This window comes from Lepisma saccharinum, chromosome 5, assembly GCF_977018435.1.
Source record: "Lepisma saccharinum chromosome 5, izLepSacc3.1, whole genome shotgun sequence".
NCBI classification, from domain to species: domain Eukaryota; kingdom Metazoa; phylum Arthropoda; class Insecta; order Zygentoma; family Lepismatidae; genus Lepisma; species Lepisma saccharinum.
In genome coordinates, this window is record NC_139233.1 from 45,837,768 (window position 1) to 45,853,930 (window position 16,163).

Below are 16,163 nucleotides of genomic sequence, written 5' to 3' on the forward strand. Positions count from 1 at the left end.
AAGAACAATAACGAAACTTGACAAATAGTGGCCATAGCATAGTTTTATACCATTAAGCTTTATTCCCACAAATGAGAAATAATATGTTCAGTAAAGTAACTCTCCGTCAATTTCGCGATAAATATAAGAGAAGTTTCCCTACTATTGATGACCTAGGGTATATTTAAAGTCTCTAAGCAGGCATTCATTAAAGAAGGGATGGGTAAGCGGGACTGGCATTATTTGAAGCAATCCACCGAATAACGCTGTATGGGACATTTCAGTGAATGCGAGAACAACGGATAAAACCTGTTGTATGTTACTGGACTACAGTAGAAACAACATAAAACCTTATGCAAACATAGTAGCAATCCTTGGGCAACATCCGACCTTATGATTGGCCAGCTTGTAGCCTGTAGAAGCAGGGCTGTAGCATGATTTCACTGGTAACTCAGCACATTCCCAAAAGTGTCATACAGTGTTATTCGGTGGAATGCTTCACTTGTTTCTGTTGTAGCCTTCTACGTCATTTGCTGGAAATTTTTAGCAATTGTCATCTTGACAAGCATGACACTAAATTTAAAATATACTTCCTGCTTGGTGCAAGCTGCTTCCAATTAATGTGACGATTAAGTAACTGGATATAGAGCTTCCCGTTTTATAGTCCAATAAAATGTGAACGTGCGATGATACTGCCACCTACCGGCTGGCATTAAGATTAAACATGATGACGAATCTGCTGATTATTCTTGGTAAGTAGAATACGTTATTCTTTCATCATAATGACCCTTCACTTGTAACAAAAAAAGTATAATGAACATCACGTTTATTTTGTAAACTGATCAAAATTCAAATTCATTTCTCAACGGATTTCCAACCATAAAATGAAAAAAAACTCTGAATATATTTTCTACATTTCATTACACGTACACTTGCAAACTTTAATCACAGCTGCTAATTATTAGTCGTTTTGTTCAGTCAGTAGGTCGTTCGACGAACGTGTGGCAAAGTTCGATTCCAGGAATGAGGCAAGAATTTTCCCGTTGACACCCTTGTATAAAGGATCTGGGGAAGTGAGGAAGGTCAGAGAGTGGTGCTGAGACCTATATTCACACTACTAAGTGTCTTTATGGCACGGTGCAATGCACAGGGGACAAGTTTACAGCTATTCTTTATTGTGTCATTTAATAAATAAATATTCAGAGAAAAATTACATAAAAGTAGATACGATTGGTTGGTAGAATAATATATTTTTAAAGTAATAATTAGTTGTTGGATTAGAACATATTTAATACAATACTGCAGAATAAATGTTTGGTAGAACCAAATATACCAAAGTTGGTGTGAATTCGTTTATTTTACTTCGCTTTCCTTCCACTTTTGGTTAATCGCAAAGATGAGTGAGTATGAGTGATATGATGAAATTGATTTTCTAGTTACGAAATTGTTCAGGTTTGATTATATCAAATATCTGTCTCATACCTGTAATCAAATTTGTTTAGAATGCCAAACAAGTCATTGTAATTGTATTTAGAAACAAATCTTATAGTATCGATACGAGACAAAACGAAGCCACTTTTGGCGGAAGGATGTGGTCTTATCTGGAATTATAACACCCGTCTCAAGTCTAAGATTATACAGTTGAAGCATAAACTTTCTCCGCATATGGAGACTATTAAGGCAAACACACCGTCTAAAAGTATATTTTGTCTGACGACTTGTTTTGATGCTATTAATCCTTGACAGACTGAATTTGATCCTGAATATATGCAACCGCGCAGCACAGGCTTACACAACGTTGGTACTTTGCAATTATGCTAAACAAAATGCACGACTATAAATAAACTATAAATAATCAGTCACCACCATATTAATGCCATAATAAAGGAATTTTGGCTTCCGCAAAATTTTCAAACATGTGGTCGAGTGCGTTGACTGTTGGACTCACAGTGTCATCACAGATGGTGGTGTCGTGGGCATCGGCGTTCCTCTCGGAGTGTCTATTTATCAATTTAATGTAATTATCATTCATCCACAACGTTGCGATTGGAACGGAGAGGTAGAAAAGCGACGGATAACAAGAGGGAAGAAATACAAACTTGGTTGAAAAGACAATTTTAGTTATTGCAAACAACCTGTTGGAAGGTATGTCTTTGGGAGATTGCTAATTGAGTTCGATTTTTACACTTCAACAGGTTTTGTTCTCTGTATGTGTTCGCGATCAACAGGAGGTGCCGGAAAGGTGGATTGTTTACTTTACTGTGCGGATTGTAGCCGTTTCGATCTATCGAAGTGCAAAACTGATGAATCACTTTTACGTAGATCTGACGACATGTGCAATGGGTGTTGTGGATTTTGTAAGAATGGTAGGTATGTAGTATAATCAGGTATTAATATTAGCCAAAGTTAATTATTAATGTTTTAGTAATTTATGCCAATTGATTAATACCCAAAATAAACTTAGTTGAAACTACTTTGAACTGAAACTTAATCAAATTGCAATCATGAATTCATTTATGAATTAGGAACTAAAATTATTTTAATGTTTTCTCTATCTATGATTTAAGATTTGAATTTTTGGTTCGAAAAACAAAAGCATTCAATCTCATTTTTCTAACCAAATAATATTTTGTTTTACGTATATCAACAATGTCACTTTCAATTTGGAAATTGCCATCGCATAGATTATGCCATACAAGATGTACAAATCTAGCCTAGCTCATGACGTAACTAGATTGTGAAAGAAATATACAGGAGGAATAGAATGTCAATACGAGAGACGGGTGGACCCCAAAAAATATCTCTAATACTGGAGATCCCGGGAAATACGGGAGAGTTACTCACCCTATATGGAAGTAGCAACAACTACAAATGACAATGAATGAGCGAAAATACATCTACTAGCAGATCTAAACACACCCACTTCACTTGTTCAGATTTTAATTGTTTCCATTGCTCAATCAAACCCAAACGACCAGTGCATTCTTTATTCATATATAATAAAGTATTAGAACACTTTCTACTCTAAAGTGTAATCAAAATAACTCTTGAGTCTCTGAAGGCTTTTGCTTCTATTCTGGAGTACCTATTCTGACGTTTTGCACAGAAAGTTACATGTATTTTTTATCTGCGCATTAAGTAATTTTCTCATGTTTCCGCGAGAGCATGTATGTACTTATCAAGCAGCCCTCGTACATGATGAAATAACAGAACTTTTTTGTTACTTTACAGAAGGGAAGAAAGGAGTTCTACGTCACGTTCCGCTCATAGGACGCAGCAGATGTGAACAACTTACAACCGGATGCCCAAGTAAACTGATAAAATTCGAATTATACACACGGTTAGTTAAGGTTTAATCAAAGTAAGTAGTATTTTGACATACAAATGTACTCTGTAGGACTTGTTTGCACATTAGGAGCCAATGTACAGGGTGACATAGAAGATGCAGTTGTTGTGTTGGAGGGCTACACTTTGATAACAATTTAGGAAAGAAATTGTCTTGTAAAGTAATATTGTGTTAGAATTGGCAACATTGACGAGTCTTGGTTTGGATGAGCGTGGTTTAAATGTTGTTGAATCTATAGATTTGTTCAGAGATATGCTGGGTCTTATTCACATATGCTTTTTACGACACTAGATGGAATTAAAAAAATAAATTAACTTTTTGGTTGATTGATTTGATTTATTTTACTTTGCTTTCCTGCTACTTTTGGATAATCGCGAAGATGAGAATGAATCGTGAAAGATGAAATGGATGAAAGGACAAGGACAATACACAACAAGAGCAGCGTGGAAGTTTATACTTGCGTGAGTCCAGATGCCAGAGCTTCACTCTTCTGCAAAGCGCAGTCCAGGGAGGTTGACATTAAAGAAATTGTTCTATGTCTTGGTGCCGTAGCTGGATAATTCTGTGCACGCTGTAACTTGTTTCCATAGTGTATTGTTTGCTCCTTTAAAAATCTATGTTCGGAAATTCTTTTGTGCAGTTTTAGCAACTAACTGTAATAAATTGATACAAGTTCTTTGTTTTCAGCGAATCCAGCGAGTCTCCCGTTTCAATTGTTGTGGATAACAAAAATCTTCGATACTTGGACTCGAGCAACTTCGAACTCGGCAACAAGACGAAAGTCCTGCTTCCAGGGTACAAGGAAAGAGGAGATAGCGTCGCATTTATACAGATGAGAGATGGTGAGAATTAAAAGGTTACCGATTCGACCCCCGGCGGAAAGAACATTGCATACTGGTTCAGATACCACTTTAAACTGCAGGGCCGGTCCCGAGAAGCCTATCCGAGCTCAGCATAAAGTGGACTTAAGTATTTCTTGTGTTTCATTCATCCTCTGCCTTCTCTTTCTTCCTCTGCTCCCTCTTCTCTTTCGGTCTCTTTATTATCCTGTATCGTATACTTTTATTCTCTGCCCTCCCCAATGGTATATTGGTAACACCTTCACTTTGCATTGAAGAGGTACCGTGTTGAACTACGGCGAAGACACATTGCACACGGGTTTGGATCCCACTTTACACTATAGATCAAGTCTCGATTATCCTGTCTGAGTGTAAAGTGGACTTCTACATTCATGTATACATCTTTCTTTCACCCCCTAATTCTGTCTGTCTTCCTATCTTTTATTCTCTTTATTCTCTCTTCCTCTTTTTCTGGATTTCTATCTTTCCTTTTTCTTCCCTCCCTATTGCCTTATTCTTTTCATGCATTCTTCCTTTCTTCCTTTGCTTCCCCAACTCTTTCTCTATCTCTTCCTTTCTTCTTATGTTTGTCCATCATTTGTTCTCGGGCCTTTAGACGGTAAGGTGGTAAGGTAACCCTGTCGGTTTGTATTCAAGAGGCACAGTGGTTCAGATCCCGCTTTAAACTGCAAGTCCAGTCCCGATTAGCCCATACGAGCATAAAGTAGACCTAAAAGTTTCACCTTGATGTAGGCTCTAGCCGACCCTGAAATAGCGTCAACACTCTCATCTGCCCACCAAAACGTGATATTTTCAGAATTATTTAGAGTATAGAAAATGCACACACACAAGCTCACGCCCATGCAGAGAGGTTGGGGTGGCAGATAAAGAGAAACAGAAAGATATAAGAAGAAAGCGAAGCACACATAAGAAGAAACCAAGTGACAGAGAAGGAGAAACTGAGAGGAAAGAATGAAGAGAAACAGGAAGATAGAGAAAAATGGTAGAAAGAAGGAGGGGGAAAGAAACGCAGGAATAACTAGAAGAGAAACAGGAAAAAATGGTAAGACAAGACACGGAAAAACAGAGCGGAGGTAGAAAAACAGAGGGAGATGAGATAGAGGAAGAGAAAGAAAATGGAAATAAAAAGATAAAAATAGATAAATATAGAAGAGAGGAAAGGTAGAAATATGGAGGGAAACAGAGGAAGATAGAAAGAAGGAAACAAAGAAACAGAAAGTAAGACAGGGAGGGAAGAAGAAAGAGAGAGAATCTGAAAATACACGACCATAAAACTTCCCCAAACATTTCAAGATTCGAAGCCACCGAACAAAATTCTCCTATGATGTCACTACCCTGAGTACTCTGGTTGAATTGATTGATTGAATTGTTGTTTTAAGTTCACTTTATGCACATGCTAATCGGGACTGGGCCTACAGTTTTAATGTGGGATCCTGAGTACTCTGGCATAAAGATTGGTTTACATTGTGAGAGTAAACGTGCGTGTGACTTGAGTGAGTAAAGCGAGCTACTCACGTCGCGTAAACAGAAATTGATCAAAATATAGAATCTGGGAAATCAATGATAGATCAAGAAAAGAAAAGGGCAGTAAGATTCGAAATTATTTAGGAAGATATTTAACACAGTAAGGAATAAATCTGTTATGACTATTATAAAATGAATAGTTTTTGAATAAGTTAAATAACAATTAGTTCTATGCGGACTACTTTATACCGGACTCACTGTTTGGATCGTGTCTATCCTCACCAAAACTAGAAGCATATTACTTAATCACAAAATGTACTATGTCATTTTATTTAATATTACAGAGTGTCCGAAAAGTCACGCAACCCGGTGTTTACGACCGTATAACGGAATAGCGAAACGGAATGAGAAGAAACGCTTTCTGCCAAGAGAATGCCCTGTATATTGGGAAAATTTAGAGAGACAAACATATGTAAGAACATGCACGTTTTAATAACAAATAAGCAAAGTGTTGCCAAAGGCGGAAAAAAAATATTTGCAAATCGTGTATATTGATGCACAGAACTCACTCAGGTAAATTATTGCAACATTTCACAATACCAACGAACAATTTGGATGGCCATCTAATGAATTTGACAGAAAAAGAACTTTGACGAAGTTTCAAAAACATTGCAGAAAGGAATAAATGGGCTGTTCCAAAAATCGATGTTTTCACAATATTACGAGGGACACTGGCAACACTGTTGGTGTCACGTGTCACTAACAGACGTGTTTCACCTCAGGCTATCACACTAAGGCACTTTTAACGACAAAGGAGAAAGTTGGTTATTCTCGAACATATGCAATAAATTACATACACCTTACAACCCTGAAATGTGGGTATCACTACAAATTAAAGCAAATGTTCGAAGTGTCCACCATTTTCTTGGATACATAAGTTGGTTCGCTTGATTATGTTCTCAGATACCTTCCTGAGGGTTGCAGCACCGATATTATTAATTTCCTGTGTAATGTTTCGTTTCAGCTCCAATGTTCTGGGTCCCGTTTGGTATACTTTCCCCTTTAAGTAACCCCACAGAAAAAAAATCGGGCGAGCGAATGGGGCATAAATCCTTGGATATTAGACGATCACCAAAAATTCTCTCAGCATACGAAGAGATTCATCAGATGTATGGCAAGTTGCTCCATCTTGTTGTAGCCAAACATCACGTCCGTCTTCTTCCAGGAGAGCAACGAATTGCATTACGAGATCCCCGTACACAGCGGTATCCACTGTTGTCTCTAAAAATAACGGTCCCACAATACGACGTCGCGATATTCCACACCATACACCGATTTTCGGAGAGTGCAAGGGTAGTTCATGCAACTGATATGGGTTTTCTGTCGACCAATGCCTGGAATTTTGGCTGTTGAGATACCTATCCAATTGAAACCACATTTCAGGGTTGCAAGGTGTATGTAATTTATTGCATATGTTCGAGAATAATCAACTTTCTATTTTGTCGTTAAAAGTGCCTTAGTGTGATATCCTGAGGTGAAACACGTCTGTTAGTGACACGTGACACCAACAGTGTTGCCAGTGTCCCTCGTAATATTGTGAAAACATCGATTTTTGGAAGAGCCCATTTATTCCCTGCTGCAATGTTTTTGAAACTTCGTCAAAGTTCTTTTTCTGTCAAATTCATTAGATGGCCATCCAAATTGTTCGTTGGTATTGTGAAATGTTGCAATAATTTACCTGAGTGAGTTCTGTGCATCAATATACACGATTTGCAAATATTTTTTTTCCGCCTTTGGCAACACTTTGCTTATTTGTTATTAAAACATGTATGTTCTTACATATGTTTGTCTCTCTATATTTTCCCAATATACAGGGCATTCTCTTGGCATAAAGCGTTTCTTCTCATTCCGTTTCGCTATTCCGTTATACGGTCGTAAACACCGGGTTGCGTGACTTTTCGGACACACTGTATTATTTTCGTACATTACTATCGAATAAATTTGGTTGTGCGGGGCTAATACCAAGTGGTGCGCAAGCACCATTTACTCTCCTCATTGCCACATATACTAACCAATAATCTAAGTATTCTTAGCAGGGAAACATTATTGAAAACATGTGACGATTGTTGTCTTTCAGCTTATCTCAACATGAGCTACAACGTCATTGTTGGTGAGTATCCGTCATTGTTTGCATCGGGGTGCGTCACCAAACAAATCAAGAACATTCTTGCCGTTGCCAACTGTACAGCACAGTTGCTGGATTACATTGTTGGCCTCAACTACTCATTATCGGATATCCATGTGATTGGATCTAGTATTGGAGCTCAGGTTGCAACTCATATTACGTCTGCTCTTCAAAAAGGGACACTAGACAGAGTCACAGGTAACATTGTTTTTTCTTACTTTCCACCAGCTATTCACTTTATATACAGTAAAACCTCGTTAATCCGGAGCCCGATAAGCCAGACTTCGTCTAATCCGGACAGGCAAAAGGCCAAAAAAAGCAGAATGTAAGGTTTTAAATGTGGCTAGAAGTCAACAAGAGAACTTCCCAAAGAAAAGGCAGTCAACCACTGATAAAATTCTGTTTCCCGCAGACATTGTACTGTACTGTATAGTGCATTTAGGCCTATGCACTATAAATACACCATAATAAACGTGTTTTGTTGCTATAAACGGGGTTCAAATGCACTTTCTACTGTTCTTTTAGGTTATTTCAGTAAATCCGGTCAACTTATCCCCCATTAGTCCGGATTAACGAGGTTTTACTGTATTTATATTTAAATTATGTCACGTGCCAGTTTCGATGACACAATGAATGTTGCAAGGATGAATGGTTTCCCGAGAGCGACGACAGATGGCAGCACGCCATATAAAGAAGAGCAGAGTTCATTGTGGAAACTTGGAGCGGATAAGATCGATTATATATATTATAGTAAATTGAGAAATATATAAAAGAAGAGTCTAAATACTATAGAAGAAGTAAATAGAATGTTATATATAGTAAATTAAAATAATTAAGAATATGGTCGCATACGAAACGTTTATGGAAGTTCTAAAGTAAGAGAATGAATTCAGAAATGTATCTCATCTCATCTCAATTTTTTTTTATTCTCTGACGAGGATAACATCGTCAGCTTTTGCATTTGCCGTTCCCCGGTGGCGCTGTGGTCAATTAGACGCCCCGAAGCACTTTACGGTTGCGCTTCTTTTTAGTCGCACTGGGCCATTGGCAGCGCTTTTTATTAGCGATCCTGGTTATCCCCTTTTGGTCGTTACATAGGAGGTGGCGCTAGTGTCAGTTTAGCCGACCCTACTCCTTTATATAAGTATAGCTTGGTTGCTGGGGAATTGCCAGGGAAGTAATGAGAAAGACCCACGGGGAAAGGAAAGAAAACATATATAAGGCATAAAGAAAAGGAAGCGAGACGACGCTACTAGATTTTCTTGTATATAGAAGAAATAATAATAGAAGAAGAAGCCTATTCTATAATCAAAAGAGAAAAGAAGAAGAAGCCTTTTCCATAATCAAAAAAGAAAAGAAGAAGAAGCCTTTTCCATAATTAAAGAAGAAAAAGCTTATTTCCATAATCAAAAGAAGAAAAGAAGAAGAAGCCTTTTCCATAATCAAAGAAGAAGAAGCCTATTCTATAATCAAGAGAGAGAAGAAGAAGAAGCCTTTCCATAATTACGAAGAGAAAGAAGAAGATTTCCTTTCAAGAAGAATGTAACCGATGTAAATTTTCAATATATTTCAATGTCGCTATATATTTTTCTCTGTATTTTGTATAGTTCTCAGAATATAGATCCGCATTTTACTATATCCTCTTGGCTAAAAAACGCTTTCTTATTTGGAATTCTCAAACAAAGAACCTATCCCCCTGAGATAAAGATATCTGTAGCCGTGGTAAATAACATGTAAGTACGTACTCACAAGGGGCGTAGCTACCTTAACTTACCCACGAATGAGAGGGACGTAGCAATTATTTTGTTAATGCATAACAGAGACAACTACAGATAAGATTATAAGCGGCTGCTTTAGAGCAAACAGAGCTACAGATAGGATTATCTGTGGCTAATTGCAGCAGGAAGAGCAAGAGATAGGATTATACGGGCTACTTTATAGCAGAAGGAGCTACACATACGATTACGTATTGCATAATTTACAGATAAATACTTACGTGGATAATTTACAATAGATAGAGAAACAGACTATGTATTTAATTTACAAATAACTGTTTGTGGCTAATGGGATAGGGCGGGAATATCATGTGACTCGAATCAAGATACTTACCTTTATTCAACTTATCCTGTACTGTCATTTCGATGCATTTTGTAGGGCGTTAATGTGCCGCTTCGAATTTTCTGAATGCAATATTAAGAATTGATTTAAAGAGAACAACCTGGCTAGAATTACATAAAGAAGTTAGGGAAGAATAATGAATTATTAATTTATTTGAATTGTTAGTATCAGGTACTTAATCTTACACACAATCACATGTGGCAATCAAAAGATTCCAGAGTTCGAAATTAGAAGTCTTAAGTCGCAAAATGCGTCAACTAGAATTTTTGACTTTGTGGTTTCAACGTATAAGGCTAATCAGGTATGAACGCTTAGTTCAATCAAATTGCCTCAGAGTATTCATTAGACTGACAGGTTAATGTCACGAAATGCTTAATATGAGAGAGCTTTGTGACAAAGTGGTTAAGTAAACAGCTAGAAGCATGTAATGAACTTCATATACTATTAAGTTTATTTTTTATAATTTTAAATATTCATCAAAGTGAAAATCTATGTCCTCATAGATTAATATATTTCATTTTTAATTCAGATATAATTTGGCGACTAAGTTCTTAAGATTTAGCGACTGAGCATTAGGAGCCAACATTGCGCCTAATAGTCACGGTTCATTTAAGAACACTTAACGACTAAAACAGAAAATGAAATAAAATCCTTTCTCTTTGTACTAGCTCTAGATCCTGCAGGTTTCTTGTTTTCCGAAAACCTTGACAGCGACTTCAAAGATGCCGCCACGTTCGTTGACGTCATCCACACTAACGCGGGTCTTACCGGTCTCCTAGGCCCCAACGGTCACACCGACTTCTATCCAAACGGAGGTGTCAACCAGCCAGGATGCCCCGAAGGAAAGACAATAGGTAGGAAGCCTGGAAGTGTTATTTGTCTTAAAAATGTATTTACATCGTGTTGAATATGTATCACTTCTCTACGAAGAAGGGCCCTGTGATACTGTCGTCTAAGTTTCAACGTTAAGCTATGCTTGCCATGCAATCTTGCCCCTGCGTTGCCAAACATATGGTCGCCAAATGATCGTATAATCACGGGAAAACCGTACACAACTAAAGCTGAGACGTAATATTTAATGTTGTTGAATTTATTGGACAACGAAGAAAGAGGGAAAAACTCAATATGCTGACCAAGACAGTAATTTATTTTATTATAAAACAAACTAAACGTAACGTTTCAACCTTCTAGCAAGGTCTTCTTCAGACTCTGCACCAAGTATAAATGTAACAAGGTACAAAAACAGGACGATATATATACACAAACATTACTCCCCTCCAGACTATTAGAAAGTTGTTCTGGAACATTCTAGCAGGTGGCTTTCCCTTGTCAACTGTACTAAAAGGCTAAACATATTTACTTCCATCTATAATGTGGTTGGACTCTATATCTCACGCTCTATTTTCCTTCACTCTTCTTCCTGTTTTTGTACCTTGTTACATTTGTACTTGGTGCAGAGTCTGAAGAAGACCTTGCTAGAAGGTTGAAACGTTACGTTTAGTTTATGTTTTATAATAACATAAATTACTGCCTTGGTCAACATATTGAGTTTTTCATATCATAGAAACAAGGCTTAATGGTGTTATAAGAGAGGGAAGTTATAAATATAGCAACACTGACACGCTTGATATTTGCACATGTGGTGACTGTGAGAGGAGTTAACAAAACACTGCCCACTTGAGTTTGCGATTTGGCTGCGGGCTTTCTCTAATTCGTATGACTGCACTAGACTCCTTGGTTAGGACTTGTATCTTGTGGGTGTTCGTCCCAACCCCACCTCTCGGAATGCCTTTGCGAGAACATGACGGATAATCCGGACGAGACCGAGACTAACACTCCGACAGTCTCGTGTAAAACAGGTCTCTTATCCCTACAGGCTCCTTAGTCCCAGAAAGCACTAAAGAACCCTACATAAATCGAGTTTCATAACTTTTCCTGTAGATTTCACTACGTAACCTTCTTATTCGTAAAAAACTAACAAGAATTCAATATCAGAACAACATCGCTAACATGCATGAAAACAAAATTAATTATTATTATTAATTTTCCTAAGTAAACTTGTTACATTCCTACCACTGCGGGGTGTGAGAGACTCGACACTGTATCTTAACACACACACGCAGTGATGAGAATTGAGTTAATTACCCACAACTTCTGTAGTCAGCAACATGAGAACTCCATCAGTCCACACTGGAACCATCTCGGTTGAGTAGAAGGAAAACTCGAACTATAGGATATGAATTTAACCAGGTTATATTCTTGTAAGTTCATGTAGAAACATACGGAAACTAGGAGCACAAGACTGAGAAATCGGGTCCTGAAACGTGATTACTGTTTCGATATCTTTGATATCCTACTGAGATCGTCCATGAGTTTTGCGGTGTGTGAGCGACTCAACACTAGGCCTGGTAGCAGACCCACACGAGAGCGGATATCAAGAAACTACCCCCTTTTACCGCGAATTGTCGTCGTATTTATACCCGATTTCTGTATTCTCAAACTCCTGACTATTAGGTTATAAAGAGAAAATATTTCTTCAGGTACATTATAATGTGTAGTAATTACAAAAGTTGAGTTTGATAAATCATTCAAAAGGTTTTAATACATCTTTTACTGTTAACAAATACTTTATAACAAATACTGTACTTATACAATGAAAAATATAAGATTTAAAACTTCCGCTATTAATTTATTACATAAAGGTTAGTACATCAACTTCTTCTGAAATTTGATGGGAGTTCATTCAACTACGTCATAATGTTTCATGTATTGGAACAGTCAATTCTACTCTTTTCGTCATAACATCACTTTTAATTTACAATATTTAACTTTTAACCTTATACATTTTCTATTTCTTTCTTTTATAAATGTTGTACTACATTTATCAAGATACGCAGGGCGTAACAAACATGGGCTCTACATTGAACCCTACTGCCTGTGAAAGGAAGACTATTGTTCTAGATCAAGCGGCGAATAAGAGACAAACATATGATAATTGTGCTGGTAAAAACTCAATCAGTACGTGTCATACCATGCAGTCACAGCCTCAGCTGGTCTAAACCTTCAGCGGTTTGAGTTTTTCCAGTTGTGTCGCTCAATAAGTTCGTTAATCATGGCTCAAGATAGGAGGAACTATCTTCAGATGGGCTCTGTTAACGTGGTCATGGATACAAAGGTTTTGTCTCTTTATATTTATTTCTCTATTTCTATCTTCCTGTATTTTTCTCTCTCTCGGTTTATCTTTCTCTTTCTTCATATTTATTTTCCTTCTAACTTATTCTTTCTCCCTTGCATCTTCCGTTTCACTTTCTTTTACCTTCTTCCTCCCTATATGTCCTTACTTATTTTTTCTGTTCCTTCATTCCATTGTTCTGTCAAAGTCCTCCCTCCATTTCTTCCTTTTTCTATTCTGCCTGCTTTTCTCTCTTCCTCTGTTTCTGTTCATATTTCTTCTCTCCCTCCTCTGTTTATCCATCTCTTCCTTTTCCTTAGTTCTCTCTCTTTCCTATCTTCCTCTGTTTCTGCGTTTCTGCACAACTCTCTCTTCTCTTCCTTTTTGTTCCACTGTTTCTCTACCTCTATTCTCTTTTTCCTATTGCTTTCTGTTTCTTCCTCTCTTCTTGCACGTCTCTCTCTCTCCTACTTTCTTATCTATCTGTTCCTTTTTCCTATTTCTGTCTGTTTTCTCCCTTCCCCTGTTTCTTTATAATTCTCTCTCTATATCTCTTGCTCGTTAACCATTCCTGTCCTGTCCTCATTCTTTCTTTTTCCTTCGATCCAATTCACTCTTTCTCCCTCTCTCTCTCTCTGTGCTTGGGTAATTCATGCTCGACTGATTCTTTGTGAAAATTCTCCTGTAGACTATATGAGTGCGCTAAGGCTATTTCAGAGTGAGTTATAGCCCACTCCCCCCTCCCCAACGACGGCCTTTCCCGTCAAAAGCTCGAGCCGGATTATTAAGAGACAGGCTTAGCGAGAGTCTACTGTATCCCGTGAGGATCGTGATTATGAATTGCTGTTCCTGAATTCTGTGTTTCTTCGGATCAACACATTTGATGCAGCACAGAGACACACATGCTACAACCTATCGTCTGCTTTTGCTTTCAGATGGCCTGCTCTGCACCCATTCTCGGGCAGCTCTCCTATTCGCCGAATCAATCGCCAATCCTAGAGCGTTTCTATCCGTCCCCTGCCACGGGGATAATGTGTTCGTTACGCTTGTAGGCTGTAGATGGAATACGAAGACGCTTGTGGTCTTAGGCGAGCATACACAGCGGAGGTAAGATGTCGTCACGTAAGTGACTTACTTTTTAAAAAGAAGTTACGTACTATTTCAAAAGAGAAACCCTGTCTTACTAACTATAACGCATAAGCTATCATAATAGAGTAAATATGAGTTGCTATTTCTAAAAGAGAAACTACGAGGAGTTACTTTTTTAAAAAGAGTAACCGTGCCTTACTATTTACAAAATAATAACTGTATCTTAATTAGTAATTGAAAATAGTAAACATAACTATAATATGTTATAATTGAGTTATTTTTTTAAAAAGTTTCTTTAACAGGAATGGGGTAGACTCTTTCAAAAACATAATTGGAACTAAGTTACTTTTTCAAAAGGTGTAACAGAGTTAGTTTTAGAAAGAACAACTTTATCCGTAATTTTGGAAACAGTAACTGCGAGTACTTTACTAAGAGTAGGTGTAACTTTAACTTTCTATGGGAGAGAAGTTTTAACTACGATGAGTTATTTTCAAAGAGAGACTACGTAATACGTAAAGTAATAAGTAACGGCAAAGTTGTTACTTCTGTAAAAAAGTGAAAGAGTAACGTCAACGAACTTCATTTTTATATGAATAGCTTTCACTAGGTTCATTTCAAAAAGAGTAACTTTAAGTAATATACCTGTTGAAAAGAGTAACTGTAATTATTTATATTTTGATTTTTTGTGCCGTTGTTGAAAGTATAAATAGGACACATACTACATATGATACTTCCATGTCTGGCCAACGTTCCAAACTGGGACCTCTGGTTACAGAAACCGTTATTTTAAAAAGAGGAAAGTTACTGTTTGCGTAATTGAGACTCACTTCCACATTAACTTTCCTCGCTTAGTCAAAATTAAGGATACACGATTTTTCAGACTTCCTGCAGAAAAGTACAGGTTGTTTCTTAATTTGCATGCATTTCTTGTATTTTTCTTACAGCGTCACAGGCACTTTCTTCCTGACTACAAATCCTAAGTCTCCGTTTGGCAGAGGGCGTAAGGGGAGCAAAGAAGAGGCTGCGCTCCTGAAGTGGGTGTCTCCTCTGATTGGTTCTTACAAAAAGTCTGTAGAATCGGCTAGATTTTTCGCCAGAGTTACAAGTTTTCTTTCTAGGACCTTCATGTGACACTTAGTGGAATGATTTAAATGCGAAAATGTAACGTTGATATGAAATAAAACGGATTATTTTTGAAACCTGTTGTTGTGCTAATGTAAGTTCTTGAGGCTGTAGGAAACGGCTCCTCGAAATATGCTATTCGTTGTGGAGTGTGGTTTTTTTTCAGTGTCTGTCTCAGGTTTAAATTCTGGTCTAAGCAGTGTGAGTGTCCCATCAATTTCATCTCATGATCACTCATCCTCATTTTCGCAATTGGTGAAAAGTAGAAGAAAAGCGAAGTAAAATAAACCAAATCAATCAATTTAATATAAAAATGTCAATTAAAACAGGTAAAGAAGCAAGTAATATATAAAAATGCAGGTATACTACTACAATCTGCACCCGCTCTGGTTGATACCCCCACCATAAAATTAAAAATAAAGTAGGAACCAATGAACCTTCAAAAAATAAATAGAATAAATGAAGGTTTATTCTCGTAAAGGTTAATATTAATAATAATAATAAAATAGTTAATAAAATATGAATCCACAAGTTTAAAAATAACTAGATGCAATACCATCTCTAGCAACCATCATTAAAAAAATAATTCAAATGCTTAGTAAAACTAAAGAATAAGATATTACATCAACTACAATAAAATAATTAATCTCCCACGCCCATAATCCATTTCATACTTTGATTAAAAATAAAAAACAACAAAAAATAAGTGCAACTTGAAGCACCCATAAAGAACTACTAAATCTCAATGGGATTTAAAAAATAAAATAAAAAATATACATTTTAATAAGACAAATGAATTAAAATAATAATTACCATGAGTGCGTGGAT

General features: G+C 37.0%; 1 protein-coding gene across 1 annotated transcript; it reads left to right on the forward strand.

Annotated features, from left to right (window-relative positions):
* Positions 1-674: 674 nt before the first annotated feature.
* Positions 675-15,393, forward strand: LOC145988349 (pancreatic triacylglycerol lipase-like). The gene is made up of 8 exons (XM_083123223.1): positions 675-731; positions 2,175-2,345; positions 3,211-3,319; positions 4,013-4,167; positions 7,787-8,032; positions 10,621-10,806; positions 14,060-14,231; positions 15,158-15,393. The coding sequence occupies exons 1-8, from the start codon at positions 704-706 to the stop codon at positions 15,342-15,344; spliced, it is 1,254 nt and encodes a 417-aa protein (XP_082979349.1). The 5' UTR covers positions 675-703; the 3' UTR covers positions 15,345-15,393.
* The last annotated feature ends 770 nt before the right edge of the window (positions 15,394-16,163 follow it).